The sequence below is a fragment of the Beta vulgaris genome, chromosome 4, assembly GCF_026745355.1.
Source record: "Beta vulgaris subsp. vulgaris cultivar EL10 chromosome 4, EL10.2, whole genome shotgun sequence".
Taxonomy (NCBI): domain Eukaryota; kingdom Viridiplantae; phylum Streptophyta; class Magnoliopsida; order Caryophyllales; family Amaranthaceae; genus Beta; species Beta vulgaris.
In genome coordinates, this window is record NC_079205.1 from 50,012,791 (window position 1) to 50,029,459 (window position 16,669).

At 34.0% G+C, this 16,669-nt stretch overlaps 1 protein-coding gene and 1 non-coding gene across 2 annotated transcripts; one reads left to right on the top strand and one right to left on the bottom strand.

The window, feature by feature from the left end:
* The first annotated feature begins 6,277 nt into the window (after positions 1-6,277).
* LOC104891013 (uncharacterized) lies at positions 6,278-7,817 on the top strand. Its single transcript, XR_008969085.1, has 3 exons — positions 6,278-6,540; positions 7,375-7,464; positions 7,727-7,817. It is a non-coding gene; the product is annotated as an uncharacterized LOC104891013 (transcript).
* Positions 7,818-9,535: 1,718 nt separating this feature from the next.
* Positions 9,536-16,669, bottom strand: LOC104891014 (protein CANDIDATE G-PROTEIN COUPLED RECEPTOR 2). Its single transcript, XM_010676648.4, has 6 exons — positions 16,106-16,669; positions 11,936-12,127; positions 10,423-10,582; positions 10,244-10,340; positions 10,058-10,139; positions 9,536-9,783 (listed from the first exon to the last, which is right to left on the bottom strand). Exons 1-6 carry the CDS (start codon positions 16,418-16,420, stop codon positions 9,706-9,708), a joined length of 924 nt encoding a protein of 307 aa, XP_010674950.1. The 5' UTR covers positions 16,421-16,669; the 3' UTR covers positions 9,536-9,705.

Genomic DNA, 16,669 nt, shown 5'->3' on the forward strand with positions numbered 1-16,669 from the left:
CTCCTAGTGTGTCCTCGTCCCCCATGGCTGTCCCACCTCGCCACCCTATGGTGACTCGCCTTCAAGTAGGTGTGTCTAAGCCTAAAATTCTAATGAATTTAAAAACTCATATAATTGAGTTTGAACCTACTAATTTTAAACAAGCGTCCAAAGACTCACGTTGGTGTCAAGCTATGTTAGATGAATATAATGCTTTGATTAAAAATGACACATGGGAGTTGGTACCTCGCAACTATGATAAGAATTTACTTGGTTGTAAGTGGGTTTACAGGATTAAATATCATACTGACGGTTCTGTGGAGCGGTTCAAAGCCAAACTTGTTGTTTTTGGCAATCATCAACAGGTACGTATTGTTTACTTTGAAACCTTTAGTCCTGTTGTTAAACCTACCACTGTTCGCTTGGTTCTTACTATTGCAGTTTCTCTTAAATGGTCTATTCGTCAGTTAGATGTCAAAAATGCTTTTCTTCATGGTTTTCTTAATGAAGAGGTTTATATGCGTCAACCTCCGGGTTTTATTAATCCATCTAAACCTACTCATATTTGTCGTCTCAGAAAGTCCATTTATGGTTTGAAACAAGCTCCTAGAGCTTGGTTCTCCCGGTTTAGCAACTTTCTTTTATCTATTGGTTTCAAGTGCAGCAGTTGTGACACTTCTATGTTCACTCTCAAATATCGTGGTCATCTCATTATTCTTCTCTTATATGTTGATGACATTGTCCTTACTGGTAGTAGTCCTCCTCTTGTTGTCAAATTCATCTCTGTTCTTTCTTCTCAATTTGCTATGAAGGATTTAGGGGATCTTCATTATTTCTTAGGTGTCCAGGTTGTGCGTACTTCCTCTGGTTTATTTTTGTCTCAACATAAGTATGTTTCTGATTTACTACGTACATTCCATCTGCATACTGTTAAACCAGTTACCACTCCTGTTGTCTCTAGAGTAATATCGTCTCTGCTTGATGGAGAACTTCTTGCTGATCCCACAAATTATCGTAGTATGGTTGGTGCATTGCAGTACTTAACTATGACTCAACCTGATATTGCTTATGCTGTTAATATGGTATCACAGTTTATGCATGCTCCTCGTACTACTCACCTTCATGCTGTGAAAAGAATTTTCAGATATCTGCAAGGCACTCTGGATTATGGACTTTATTTATATAGCAGCAAATCTCCTAATATTGTTATTGCCTATTCTGATGCAGATTGGGCAGGATGTCCTGACACACGACGTTCTACTACTGGCTATGCTGTTTTTCTTGGGAAGAATTTAATTTCCTGGCGTTCTAAAAAGCAACCTACTGTCTCCAAATTCTCCACTGAAGCTGAATACGGGCAGTTGCCTACACAGCTGCAGAAACTATTTGGCTCAAGCAACTTCTTGCTGACATTGGCCATTTTCTCCGTCGTCCTGTGATTGTCTATTGCGACAATGTCTCTGCTACTTATCTCACTGCTAATCCAGTTCATCATGATCGTAGCAAACATCTCGATGTTGACTATCACTTTGTTCGAGAAATGGTTGCCAAGGGAGGTCTTATTGTTCGACATGTTCCTACACAGTCTCAGGTTGCAGACATCTTTACTAAGGGCCTATCTACTGATTTGTTTACTAAACATCGTACCAATCTATCCGTTGTTGCACCCCGTAAAGATTGAGGGGGTGTATTGGATAATATTATATGTAAAGGATAGAATGGTAATTTACTAAGTCATAGGTCTGTATTGTAAACACTATATATATTGAATGCCAGGGTTAACCTACATCAGGTTAACACAATTATTTCCCACACTTGTACAATATTCAAGATTGTTGAAACTTGAAAGACACCATTACTTACAAGTTTGGAGTGCCTTTCACCATCAATTACAAGTTTTACTTATTTTTCAATGATTCCAAGTTTAAAGTGACTATTTTAGAAATGATCTCGATTGACAAGCAACCAGTTAAACCGCTAAAAAGAGCGCAACGGACCCCATTTACCAATATCATGTGTTTGCCACATCATTTAATAAAAATCCTTCCCTCCTTCTTATCTTAGCTTCCTCTTTTTTCCATAATCTTTGACTATTACGTTTGACAATGCACAATCACGATTTGACACTATATATATAATCATGGGAAAATTAAAATAAAAAGTAAATAATATGTTAAAAATATAATTTAAAATAAAGTCAAAATAATATTTGATATTATACTAATTTATTTACTTTTATATATTAGTCCCGTTATATTTTCTTTTACTTGGTACATTAGTTTTTCCATGGTCTTCGAGATCAAACTTTTGATCATTAGTATATTTATTTTATTAGGATTTATGAAAAGTTGATATTATAAAGAAGAAAATTTAAAATCTAATTAGCTGTTTGATATATACTCCATTCTACATAATAACATTTGTTCTTCATTTTTACTTACTATGTCTTTTTCACTACAATACTTTGACTTTTACGCTTTCTATCAGTAACCTTTACTATTAATATATTTTATTATATTTTGTAAAACCGTGAAATATACATTTGAGGTATACCAAATAACATCTTACACGGCTAACAAAAAAGTAGGAAGAAGGACGGCTAGTACATGGTAATTGATAAAATACAACCAATGTTAATATTTGGATATTGTACAAGTCAAAATATTGCAATTAGAAAAAGAGTTTTGATGCATATCAATGTAGCCTCAGGGATTGTGGTATTAGCTGAGTGATATAATAAACTTCGGTTAGAATCATACAGTCATAAATGCTTAGCAATTGTTTAATATTTTCACTTCTTTTTTTAGAAGGTTTCATATTTTTACATTTGACTTCTTATATGTCATCCTAAGGACTTGATATACCACTTCCTTTATAAATAATATGGAATTAGCAATAGAAAGTAATGATATGATTAATTCACCTTATTTTTCCTTATAATTTGAAAGCTTATTACTCATATTATTATAAACATTAATATTGTAGCTTATTATTATTATCAAAAATTGCATCGTCAAAAACAATAGTAGTAGTAACTCATATAATAGCTATTTAATTTTTATTAGTTGGAAAACTTGACTTTCATTTTTCCATATTCAAAAGAAAATAAGTAAAAAAAAAAAAAACACAATTGAGACTCATATATAAATAAATTTAAGGTGAACTAAAAGAATCAAAACATAAAACTAAAATTTGAGATGATCAACATAACACATTCTAACTTGAAAATTAGCGGGTTTTAGGCATTATTTTTTGACCGCAATATTGGCTCGACCAAATCTTTGGACAAAAAATAGGGTCATGAACAATTCAAACGTGTAATTTGAGCCTAAATTTTGTATATGTCTGAAAATGGTCCAAAAGGTCCACTTAGGGTGCGTTCTATTCAACTTATTGGACCTGAACTTATTGGAACTTATCTGAACTAAACTTATTGAACCTGAACTGAACTTATTGGAACTTATTAAACCTGATTGGACCTGATTCAACTTATTGGATGTTACTAATCAATGAACTTATTGGAACTTATTCAACTTATTGCAGTGAACTTTCATTGTAAAGGGCTTGATTATGGGCCTGATTCTCCTTTTCCTAATCAATGAAAATAAGCTGAACATTTATTGCTAACAACAACTCCTTCATTCATTTCTTCAGCTTTCTTCACCTTTCATTTATTTGAATGTTACTAGAAGAAAGAGAAAAAAATGTTCAAAGTCACAGTAGCTTCAACACCTCTCAGATTTCTTCTCATTACTTCTCCTTTCTTCTCAACACAGTAGCTTCAACACCTCTCAAATATTTGTAATTATAATTATTATTATTATTATTGTTAACCTTAATTATTTGACCATGATTATAATATTATTCAATAGCAATATGAATAATCAAATATAGACAATAATACAAGTATAATACTATACATTGTGATACTTTAATAAAAAATTCTAATAATAACATAATCAGCTAATAGTAATATGAATAATAAAATAATAGACTAATACAAATAAATAATAAAATAATAGACATAATACAAATAAATAATAAAATAATAGACACTAATACAAGTATAATACTATATAATCATTGTGGTACTTTAATTAAAATTCTATAATAACATAATCCGCTAATAGTGATATGAAATTATGAATAACAAAATAGTGGACAATAATACAAATGTTTATTAAACATTGACTATTTGGACCTTATTGGACCTTATTAGACCTGATTGGAACTTATTGGACCTTATTAGACCTGATTGGAACTTATTGCACCTGATTGGAACTTATTGCACCTGATTGGAACTTATTGGACCTTATTAGACCTTATTGGAACTTATTGCACTTATTAGACCTTATTGCAACTTATCTGAACTTATCTGAACTTATTGGACCTGAAACTTAATTTTTTAAGTTGAACAGAACGCACCCTTAGAAGGGCAATAAGTTCTGTTCAACTTAAAAAATTAAGTTTCAGGTCCAATAAGTTCAGATAAGTTCAGATAATTTGCAATAAGGTCTAATAAGGGCAATAAGTTCCAATAAGGTCCAATAAGTTCCAATCAGGTGCAATAAGTTCCAATCAGGTGCAATAAGGTCCAATAAGTTCCAATCAGGTCTAATAAGGTCCAATAAGGTCCAAATAGTCAATGTTTAATAAACATTTGTATTATTGTCCATTATTTTGTTATTCATAATTTCATATCACTATTAGCTGATTATGTTATTATTAGAATTTTAATTAAAGTACCACAATGATTATATAGTATTATACTTGTATTAGTGTCTATTATTTATTATTTATTTATATTATGTCTATTATTTTATTATTCATATTACTATTAGCTGATTACTCCATCCGTTTCCTAAAGATCTTCCCACTTACTGTTACTACAGATACCAAGGAAAATCAAGTTGTGTGGTGGCATGGTGTGAGTAAAGTAGGAGAGAGAAAGGGGTTAAGATAAATAAACAAATAAAAAGGGGTTAAAGTCGGAGAGAGAAAGGGAGTAAATTGAATTAATAATGTAATGGTGGACCATGTGATAGTGACATGAGAGGGTAAATAGGGAAATTTGTTTTGCCAAATAAGGAATAAAGCAAAAGAGGGAAGATCTTTTGGAAACACCCTTAAACGGAAAGAGGGAAGATCTTTAGGAAACGGAGGGAGTATGTTATTATTAGAATTTTTTATTAAAGTACCACAATGTATATTATTATACTTGTATTATTGTTTATTATTTGATTATTCATATTGCTAATAAATAATATTATAATCATGGTCAAATAATTAAGGTTAACAATAATAATAATTATAATTACAATATTTTGCAATAATAATTATAATTACTTTATTTTATTATATTGTATTATGTCTATTATTTATTATTCATATAAAATTTTTGCTTTTCTACTAGTGTTTTATAAAATCAAAACAAGACTATTAGATATATTAGTGGTGAAAGTTATGTATAGGCAAATATATAAATAGTAAATTTTTTTGTTAAATTTTATCATGAGAGTAATTAATAATTATTATTTTTAAGGACGATTATAATAATTATTACTCCATAAAAAATTTTGAGGGGTAGTATTTACGTTAATGGTAATATTTATGTTATTAATGATCAATTTTTTTGTCTAATAAGGTCAAATAAGTTTCAATTAATCAGGTCCAATAAGGTCTAATAAGTTTCAATCAGGTCCAATAAGGTTCTAATAAGTTTCAATCAGGGCCAATAAGGTCTAATAAGTTTCAATAAGGTCAATAAGTTCCAATAAGGTCCAATAAGTTCCAATCAGATTCAATCAGGTCCAATAAGTTGAATCAGGTCCAATCGGGTTTAATAAGTTCCAATAAGTTCAGTTCAGGTTCAATAAGTTCAGTTCAGATAAGGTCCAATAAGTTTAGGGCCAATAAGTTGAATAGAATGCACCCTTAGTCACCCTAAACAATGCGTTTGGCTTTATAATAATCAGCCTGATCATATACTCTAGCCCAAAACAGATAATATTTTTTACCAAAACCCAAATCAACCCGACCCATTTTCACCACTAAATATAACACACCTTTTTTTTTTTTTAAGATCTCATTAGCTAGGGCCTACCCTAGCCCTTAGGTGAACTATTAAACATGTTACATATGTATATACCTATGTTATGTAAATCTAAAATGTCACACCCTACAATCTACATTGAACAAATGAACTCCAAAATGAAGTCAAAACAACCACATTGAAAAAAAAAAGGTTACAAAATACAAAAAAAAAAAAGGTTATATAATGCAAATGCAAGCAACAGTAGTACGACAAGTAGGAAGGGGCAGCTAGTTTGGTGTATCAGTTTATATCATCAGTCTCACGCTCTTCGTATTCTCCGTCCTTCCCCTACCACTCTCTCCCTATTTTAACCCCATTTTCTTCTCCCCTCTCTCTCCTCCTCCTCTGCGCAGTCACATTCTCTCACTCTCTTTTCCTCTCATTTCTCTCTCCTCTCTTCAATGGCTTCCATCACCGGATCATCCGTTTCCATCAACTGTCGCGCACAAACCCGTTTCCCTTCTTCGGTAAAAAACCCAAAAAAAATCTCTCTTTTTTAATGATCTACAACTGTTTAGTTTGGATCTGCTAATCTTATAAGTTTTTTGTTTGATCTAATTTTTTTGGGTTAAAGTTGTTGTTTTCATTTTTGCATTGGGTTGATCTTTTCTAGTATTGGGTATTTTTAGGTTGGTTGTTTGGTTTATTGATCACCTCGATTTTTAATTTTAGTGTGATTTAATTTGTATTATTGTATGACTAATTTTTTCTAATTTGTTCTATGTTTTAATATGCTGAATGATGGTGACAAAAAGATTTGTCCTTTTTCTTGGGTTTTTTGTTTTTGTTCATTTCAGGTGGGTTTTATGTTGGAGCTTAAACCTCTCTAAAAATTTCGAGGTTTTACATTGATTATTTTGAGGGAAAATTAAAATCTTAAGGGGAGATCTGTTAGTTATTTATATATTACTAGTTAAAGATTCTTTGAAATTTCTGAGCTTTTTATATGTTAGTACAAAATCAGATTGGATTTTTGTAGGGTTAGTATTATTCTATTGGCCTGTCGATCGACCCGTAATCTGCATGGCAATACCCACTTTGGCCTATTAGAAAGTTGTGTTGGATCTTCAATTAACAAAATGAATTACGAGGATCAAGTTTTTGTAACTGCATTTGCACTTAATTGGTTGCTTGATGACTTAAATATCTCTTATGTTTCTTCCCATGTTTGCTGTTTTTTTATTGATTTGTTATGAATTTCAAATGGTTTATTTTGGTGTATTGGCAACAGAAATTTTCTGGATTATGATTTTGAATTTTTGTTATGAACTCATGCTTTGTCTTTCAATTTGTTTGGACAGTTTACATCCAAGAACTATGCCTTGGTGCCATCTGTGTCATTCTCAAGGACAAGCCCAATGAAGTCGATTCGCTTGAGTGTCTCTTGTGCTGTATGGTTTCTCCTTTCACATCTTGTTTTCTTTGCTTTAGTGTGTGTTTTTATTTTTGAAGAATATTTGTTTTATAATATGATGAATTATTTGCCTGTTGTAAGTGATTTGGAGATCAGGTCTCATTGACTTGTTTAACATTATTATACTTTCATAGGCCGAATTTCCTTTGGTGTTTATTTGGGTGGCATTAGAGGAGGAATACTTAATTGTTTCGAGCCTTGTAAATTGAAATACCTGCATTTGCTTTTTTTCTTAACAGGCAAAACCAGGACAGTTGAAAAGGTCAGTTGTATAGTGAAGAAGCAATTGGCTTGGCGGATGAAACTCAAGTCACTGGTGAAACAAATTTTCAGAACTTGGTGCTGATTCTTTGGACACAGTAAGTATCATTTTTAATGCCATTACTGTTACAGAAGTTTTAACATAACAAAAACTCATGCTTTTATGCACTCTGTAGAGAGTGGTGAACTTGATGCAACTCTAAGCCATGGTATAATCTGAAATCAGAACTTACAGGTGACAATGGCAGATTTCTAACTTCGTTGTAACCTATTTGATTTGATCTGCTTGGTGCGCCAATTCTTTGTTCGAGGAGTTGGCAATGAGTTAGATCACTAGCAAAAGCATAGGGCATTGACCATTAGATGTAGTTGCGTACATGGGAATTTCTTAAAACCCTACTTGAGCACACTCAATATACCTCTTTGCTTTTTTTGTTGTTGTCGAGTGGAGTATAATCTGAAACAAGCTAACTCTATCTGTGTTATTGTGTACCAGTACACATACCCACAAGTGATACCAGTAGCTAAGACTGAAGTATAGCGTTTCATCGTCCATTCCCCCTCATCTACATCGTCTAACAAATTTTTGGTCGTTGAAATTGTGATGAAGCTCGAGGAGGAATTTGGTGTTGGTGTTGAGGAAGAGAATGCGCAAAGCATCACAACTATTCAAGAAGCCGCAGATCTTATCGAGACACTTCAGAAGTAGATCATCCATGTTAAAGTGGATGGAAATGTTTGGGTTTGTAGGATGAGTATTAAAAAATTTTCTTCCCGTTTCCTCATCTGTGTTATCTTAGATTTAGTAGACCTTATCTTGTTTGAACGTTTTGACCAGTATACGAAATTGGTCATCTTGTATGAGCTCAATAGTTTGTGTGACTTGATTTTTAATTACATAAGTATTTGCCTATCTAGCCTAAATTCAATCATTATTAGTTGATGGTAGAACTATGATACTGAAAGCAACAAATTGACCTGATGTTGGCTTCTCAATTTTGCGAGCTTGTCTAGAGTCATGTTTTGGCGGTCGCTTTCGCCATTGGCTGAGAGATAAGCTAGACAACATGGTTAACTTCTTCAATGACTCTCATTCTGATTTGTTTGATTCTGAGTAGGGATTTATTTCTTTTGGCAATTTGCGTAGGGAATTTTATTTCATGTATTTTCCAAAAATAGAAATAAAATTGAGAACGTCTATTTTTTCGAACATTTTTTACTTTTCTTTTTGCTACGTCTTGCTAGATTTTCAATGGACTTGTTTTGCCTAAACTGATAGTTTTGGCCCCAATATAATCCAATGGAACATAGCAAGAGGTTGTAAATCACAAGTAACCAACTACGGAAAAATTAGTAATTAGTTCCATTATAGGAGTAAATACTTTCTCGGAAAGAAAAGAATTATTGTACTTTATTCCATTATTAAACATGGTTGGCACAAAGTCTCCATCACATCTTCTCCAATTGTGTTTCCATGAAAGCCCCCCTTCTAGTTTTCTGAGATTTTGATCCCCTTTAGTCTGTTTTGTATTGATTATTGAGTATCTTTACATGTATGATTTGTAAGTGGCATCTTGGTATTACTTTACTTATTTATATTCTCATGCTAACTTATTGTGAAACATTAATTGTTTTACCCCTTCAAGAAGTACAAAAATCGCCATCCAAATAGAAAAAGTTCGAATGTAATGAGATCGTCTCGTACGAGACTTCACCCTTTTGGAATGGATTAAACTAAGCAGATGTTTTTGGGGGTAATACTTCTCATGGGTCATGGTAACTCGAAAGAGTTAAAAGACAGCGGAGGCCCCTATCATTTTCACTAGACTAAGTCTTTTAACAATTACAAAAAACCAAGAGTTGTTCTACATGGCAATTCAAATATTTGTTTATACTTACAGACATGAGAAATTATATTTACAATCAGCAAACAGATAGGAAATGTTTACAGTCATATTTAGTCCCAATCAGCATCAAAGAATCCAGCATCTTTCATCTCTGAGTAGTATACATTCTCCAAGTTCAAGTCTTCCTCCTGAATAAGTCAATCTCAGGGGTATAAGAAGGGTTGCACATTCACCTCAGGATAGAAGGATTACAAAAATTGTACTGAACCAAACCAACATATATTTACAGAAAAACGACCAAATAAATTGGGGGGGGGGGGTTGAATCCTGCCACCTGCAGGTTTATGGAGTGGGGATTCCCCTTGTCCTTCCCTCCTCCCCCGGCCCTGGCACTAGACTGGACTAAAGAATCATTACTAAACTTAACAAAAAAGAGAAGATACAAATGAAGACGTAAATTACCTGAAAGAAATCTGCTAAAAATGTCACATATATGAGAGGAAGGTAAAATCCATGGTAGCATATAGTTAGGGTGTCGTGCAACCTGGACAAAAAATTAAGAGTCAGATTAATTAGAACTAGTGAATTGGACTGCCATTAAAGTGCAACTAATAATAGGAGAATCCACAGAAATATTAAAAGCACTACCAGAACCCAAAACCACTTCCACTGAGAATACAAGCTAAAAGCGCCAGTGCATTTACGCCGCACATGATGGTGATGTACTTGTGATATGCAGGTCTTGCTGCACAGCAATAAATGAAATGTTAAAGAGGGAGGCAAATTGTAGTTGTTCCAAGTTACCAACTTATCGATTAAGCACTCACCTGGCAACCTCTCTCTCCAGCTGGAATGGTACATGAAAAGTATGAGGCCATACACTGAAGTCAGCACTAGCTTGTGCACAATCCACAAGCCCCACTTCATTCGATGAGCATCACCATTCTCAATGAATAATGGGACTCCAAATGCAAACACATATATTCCCTGAAAAATAAAAACTTAGATCATTATTTATTCCACAGCAAAAATCTGCATTCCCACTTCGGTTAAGAACCAAGAAACGATGTTTATATGTTAGCATCAACATCTTACAAGCACATATATAGTTGAAATTCTGTATGCCATGAGAACATGGAAGTCATATTAAGTATCAAACACAAAGATGTGTCAAAAAAAAAGCAAGTCCTATTAACACATCGGTATATAGTTGAAATTCTGTATGCCATGAGAACATGGAAGTCATATCAAGTATCAAACAAAAAGATGTGTCAAATAAAAAGGAAGTCCTATTAACACATCGGAATAATAGGAGACATCAGAAGATATCATAGAAACGTCAAAAAGAAAAAGAAAATATAGTATAAGAATACAGTTACTATCAAACGTGGCCACAATAACCGCCGTCCTTGTGGAACCAAAAATTAAAAGGAAAAATCTTCTCAGATCTAACAGGCATTGGTCTTTAGTCCGGCCATTTAAATGATAATTGCGATGGGTGATCATCAAACTTCCATATTCAAAAACTAGCCTTACTGCTACCTGGCCTGGCAAGAGGTGATTTTCTTGCTGCTCTAATACAGAGTCACAAGAGCACCACATATCTCAAAGATAAACTTTCATCCAAAACACAAGTCATTAATGCCATTACATTGTATGCCCTCCCATTTTCTGTCAAACATAGTTGACTAGAATCCTTCATGTGACTCCAGTATGCCTTTTTCTTTATGTTTTGGAGGAAGACAATGAACAGGAGACAGCTCTCAGAGAAACCACAAAAGACAACCATTAGAGTGGCAAAATAACATCAAAGAAGCAAGTCTCGGCCAATTTCAGGAATGCTGTGAAAATGCAAGTTATGCAACTAAAGGTTGCAAAACTATGTGAACCCATCAATCCCTCTGCTCCCCCCAACTCCCTTGATCGTCCATATCCATAAACTATGTTGCTCGGACTCTTCATTTCACCTCAAGTACCCGTGTCGGATCCTCGACACTCGGACATGGGTGGGACACTCGGACATTTTGTTTTGGGCTAAAAAATAGAAAAAATTCCAAAAAATAGCCGAGTCGGACACTTGGACACGTACCCGTGTCGGACATGGGTACCCGAGTCTGAGCAACATAGTCCATAAATTACAACTTAGACATTATAATGTCACCATGATCCTCATACATTCACAACAGATTCATCACCAAAAAAAGACAGTCTATGAGTAGATCCAAAGCAAAATTCAATGAAGCAAAATAAATCATAAGTCAAAAGAAGAAAAAAACAACACATGTATTAGATCCCAAGAGCTGTGAATGAAAATTCTTTAAAAGTAGGAACATGGAATACCTTAAGAAAGACGTCCAAACCAACTAGCATTGCAGATATAGCAAAAGTACGAGTTAAAGCTTCTGTCCCACTTGTGTAGTTTCCTTGAAGAAGAAAAGCGATCAAACTCACTTCCAGAAACAGCAACCCTGAAGTAGTGAATAGAGATAGAAGGTTCCAGGCTAGCGTCTTTCCTGGAGTACACTCCCAAGTCTGTCAAAAAAAATAAGGAACTAAGAAATAGATAACTGGAAGTCTTAGCAAGTCTCACAATACAAAAAGAAATATGATCCTTTGGCACTCAATATATCATCCCAGTGACCTGGTTCCATCAATTTTATACTTCTTCTGTTTTGTTTCACTTGCAACCAAGTAGGTTGGCACGTAAATAAAGAAAGAGTAGGAAGAAGGTGTAATGAAAGAGAAAGTAGGTTGGTACATAAACATTTTTCCCACACATAAGTCACTGTAGATGGCTTGGTTGCTAATATTGTGACATTCCCAATCAAGGGAAGTGTTGCAAACATTATGGAATGGAGAAATTATTACTCAGTCTCTGACAAGCAGAAACAATCGGGGATAATTTTTTATTCCAAAGCCAAGGTTTATCAAAGAATCACATTTGATAAAATTTCCACCTTCATAAAGTCGGAGGTAATCACAATTAGCAAATTCTGCAAGTGATTTGTTCATACGTCAAACTGCAAACTAGTAAGATACATAGAACGAAATTCAACTATAAGAAATTATAACTACAGATCAGCAGGTCAAACAGCAATAACTAAGAAAAGAGTATTAAGCAGATCTAGAATACAACAATAAAAAAAGATCACATGAAAAGTTGAAAACAACATCAAGCTACTATAGTTTGTATGAGAAGTGAGATATAGAGTGAACATACCTATTCCAAAAATACTACCTTTTTAGAAGGAGAAAAAAAAAAAAAAAAAAAAAAAAGGAACTGTACTGAGACTACTATGTTTGACTCGAAATATACATAATCTATAAAGTGGCACAAGTGCAATTCATTAGAACCAGACAGCAAATTAGTCAGAATCTTCTCAACTTAGAAATAATTTGGTAGCGCAGCTGTACAAGATCAGTGATCATCGACAAACAGGGTCCACAAAACATGTAATGAGGATCTCATCATATGATAAGTATCTTGTATTCATATAATCGGGACAGTATGTAACCTAATAAGGCCAAGCTATCCAGCTTTCAAGCATGCATTTTGAGCATTGAAAATTAATTGGATTATCACACCAGATTCTCAGCATATCAATATATCATAAGATCCCAGTTCTTGACAATCCCATGCTCTTCCAAACCCAGAGAACAAATTAAATTTCAGTAATTTTTCTTAGCCCAAATCATTTCAAAGCGTACCTCTTCTGGATCACCTAAACCATACTCTATTCATACAGATAATACAGAATAGCTCACAGCATCAATTCATGGAAAGTTGGAACATTCGAAAATATAAAAAAGAACATAAGAAGCTTCTTGAACAGCCAACTTAAACCCTTGTCTCCATGAACCTGCCAGTCATACCCAAAGTCTGAATAAAGGGCTAAGCATGAAGAGATTGAGGAAAGTAATCCCTAGAAATAAAATCTAATTTTCACTCCTAGCTGTCAGTCATTTCAGAAAGCAATCTGAAAGAACAGGAAGGTGAAGGTGACGACAAAAGATAATTGATGGCTAAAGTGATGCTACGAGCCAAAGATTTTTGACTTTTTTTTCCAGGGTCTAGCCTTTTGAAGCTAGCCGTCTGAATATACTTCAGAGCTGAAAGAAGGGGCAACATAATCTTCCCATGCCAAACCATTTGACATGCATACTGCTTTCCACGACATTTTTATCCCAGAGCACATTGTTTCTTTGTGAAGACAATGATGGGAAAAAAACTTGTCCACTTACCATTCAGTCACAAACTCAAAATACGTTGTTCTGCTCTCATTTGACACCCCCCAATAATCCTCCTTAGCTAAAAGCATTCAACTTTCAGTGATAAATAACAGACAATGGAGAAGTTATAATCGGTGATTCAATTTCATACAATGATTCCAATCATTCCATACCTCTTGAAAAATTTGCATCCATATTATGAACAGAAATATAAACAGAGGGTTACTAAAAGCTTCATTGAACGAGAAGTATTTCAGTATTGTTGAAGTTGGGTAAGATATGTACAGTCAACATCACCGAAGACAACAGAAGTGGAGAGTGAACATGGCTGAACTGAAGGTCCAATAAGCCACTAATGTAAGTGTGTCATCCAGAGAAAATATTTTAAAAAGTTGGACAAGTTTCTGTAGGGAGAACTGAGAATAGAACACCATATTCATTAAGATTCACAATCCTTTTTTTGTTTGACGTATGCCATGTACTTGAGTAAAAGTTTCTAAAATGCTTAAAAAGTGAGTAACATACACCTAAGGATAGAGAATCTAGCAAAAAATTCATTAGTCAGACAATTAGACCTAAACGAAATCTTCAATCTGTTACAAAAGGAAATTTTACCGCTGAAATCATAACGTCGTCTATTTGCCACCTAGCTAAGTTAGCCAAAAGCTACTCCAAACTCTGTTTGTCCCACTTCAAACCCACCCCAACCACAAACATATAAACCCCATTCACAAACATATATCGTGATAGTGAAAGCCAAATAGTGAAGGGTGAAACTGAAGGAGTGAGTTTAATTGTCAACCTAATTAACCAGTAAGCATCTAGTTTAAGTATTCTGCCTCAATCACATTATTAATTAATTAGAATGCATAACTGAAAAACTATGGAAAGCAAAGTTTCCAGATTAAGAAACATTATTAGGTTTGAAACTAAAATGAGATTTTTCCACAATGAAAAGTTTTGGGTTGATGAATAAGCAGTGTGACACAAGCAACACTCCCTATGTTCTTAGCATAGTACTAAAAGAGTATTCAAACCGCAAGATCATAAGCATTACTAATACCAATTGTTCACATCATCCTTCTCCACGTTCAATATATAAATATATGCTTGGTTCCACTTCTTCAAAACTGATCTCACCACCGATAGTATGTTGGTTGAATAATGACATACATCATCAAGAGCACTGTTTCCTTGGCAAGTTTATCGAACGTGCAACAGATTACAGCACGCCAACATGTTTTCTCTATTCAAATCCTCATCCAAGCAAGGCTAATATCACTTCTCAAAGGTTTATAATCCTACATAATCTATAGAGCTCACTTTTCCAATCACAAATATTTATATCCTCATCATCCTTAGGGCTCATTTTTCGGTTCCCATGGTGTGGAATCGATCTATGAGATTACCCTTTCTTGACTATAAGTGAATGTTTTGTTCAAGTCATGGAATGGAAAAGCAATGTAATCAATTACGAATAGTAATAATAATTGTTACCTTTATCGGGGGTTTGGTTCCACACTTCCACTATAGAATCAAAACACTTAAAGTTGAAAAACGAAATCAATTACCTACTCGACTACTCCCTTTCTTCAACCCTTCGGTTTGTTACCTCTCCCTCCTCGTTAAGTAACAAAATCCACTTCTTGGTGGTAACGGTTACCTTTCAACTATAGAACCAAGCACCCAATAGAGGTCCCAATTTGTTACCAAGTATATCCTCTATTTGATTCCATTTTCTTTTCATTCCTTAGCATAAACAAAACAAGCACTTAATGTGTCGGGTTGGGAAGGTGACATAATGTGTTACCATTAAGTTGAGGAGGGTAACACACTAAAGTACTAAACAATTCCCCACTTGTCATACCACACAACATGTGATATAGATCGTTTCTTGTTTCTTGTTAACTCTTAAAAATCTCATACCAAACATACTCTATAACCTATCGGTGTCACTATCACTCTAGATTTCAACCCAGAATAACACCCTCATTCATTTGATGCAGCTAATCTTATGGCCTTTACGGGCAGGAGCTAAAAATGCTTATGAAACCCACAAATCAAATCAATAAACATTAACAAATTTCATTTACTCTACTATAGCATACCAAAAAAAAAAAAAAGTCAGTCAACAGAAGATAGCAATAATTTCAATTAAAACCACAAACTAACCTTATGTCCAACATAAAACAAATTAATTCGACAAATCATTCATGAAAACAACCCAAAACATGCATAGAAGAGGAGAGAGAAAATCAAATCAGACAGAAAATTGAGTACCTGAAGACAACACCAAGTGAAATTAAGGAGACTAACAAGCCAAACAATCCCATAATAAGAGTTAATAATGTGCGACCTTCCAACCCAAAGTTTTCTGTAACTCTTCTTCGCTTGAAAAGCCAAGTAAAAAAGGAACAAAGCAGAAGGTAATATTAGGAAAATATTGTGCCAAAATCCATGACAATCCAATAACCAGCTGTAACTTCGATGATCATTTGCTTTGACACTGATAGTTTCTGCGATTTGGGCAGAAGAATTTGATGATTCCGATGAAATTGGGATTTCGAGAGCTGGGGATAGTGAAAGGGACGACATTAATTTAGGTCAATTAAAGGTTTTTCAATGGAGGATTGATTTGAGAAGGTTGAATTTAGGGATTTTGGAAGATGATACGAACCCTAATTAGTTTGGCAATTTTCTCTCTAGTGCTGGAGATTTGGTTATAACTGAATGAGTAGTTGATTGCTTGATTAAGAGAGAAAGTGGAATTTTTCTCACTTTATTTGTTTTGACGGAGGAGGGGAATTCAACGACACATCACAACGCACTACGCACATGTGGAAT

What these genes read in the sequence shown, in the direction of transcription:
- LOC104891014 (XM_010676648.4), bottom strand. Translation starts at nt 16,420, where the DNA reads ATGTCGTCCCTTTCACTATCCCCAGCTCTCGAAATCCCAATTTCATCG. An exon ending in TCACTTGGTGTTGTCTTCAG is followed by an intron (nt 12,128 to 16,105) that starts GTACTCAATTTT and finishes TTTTTTTGACAG; the next exon opens with ACTTGGGAGTGTACTCCAGG. An exon ending in GGAAGTGGTTTTGGGTTCTG is followed by an intron (nt 10,140 to 10,243) that starts GTAGTGCTTTTA and finishes TTTTTTGTCCAG; the next exon opens with GTTGCACGACACCCTAACTA.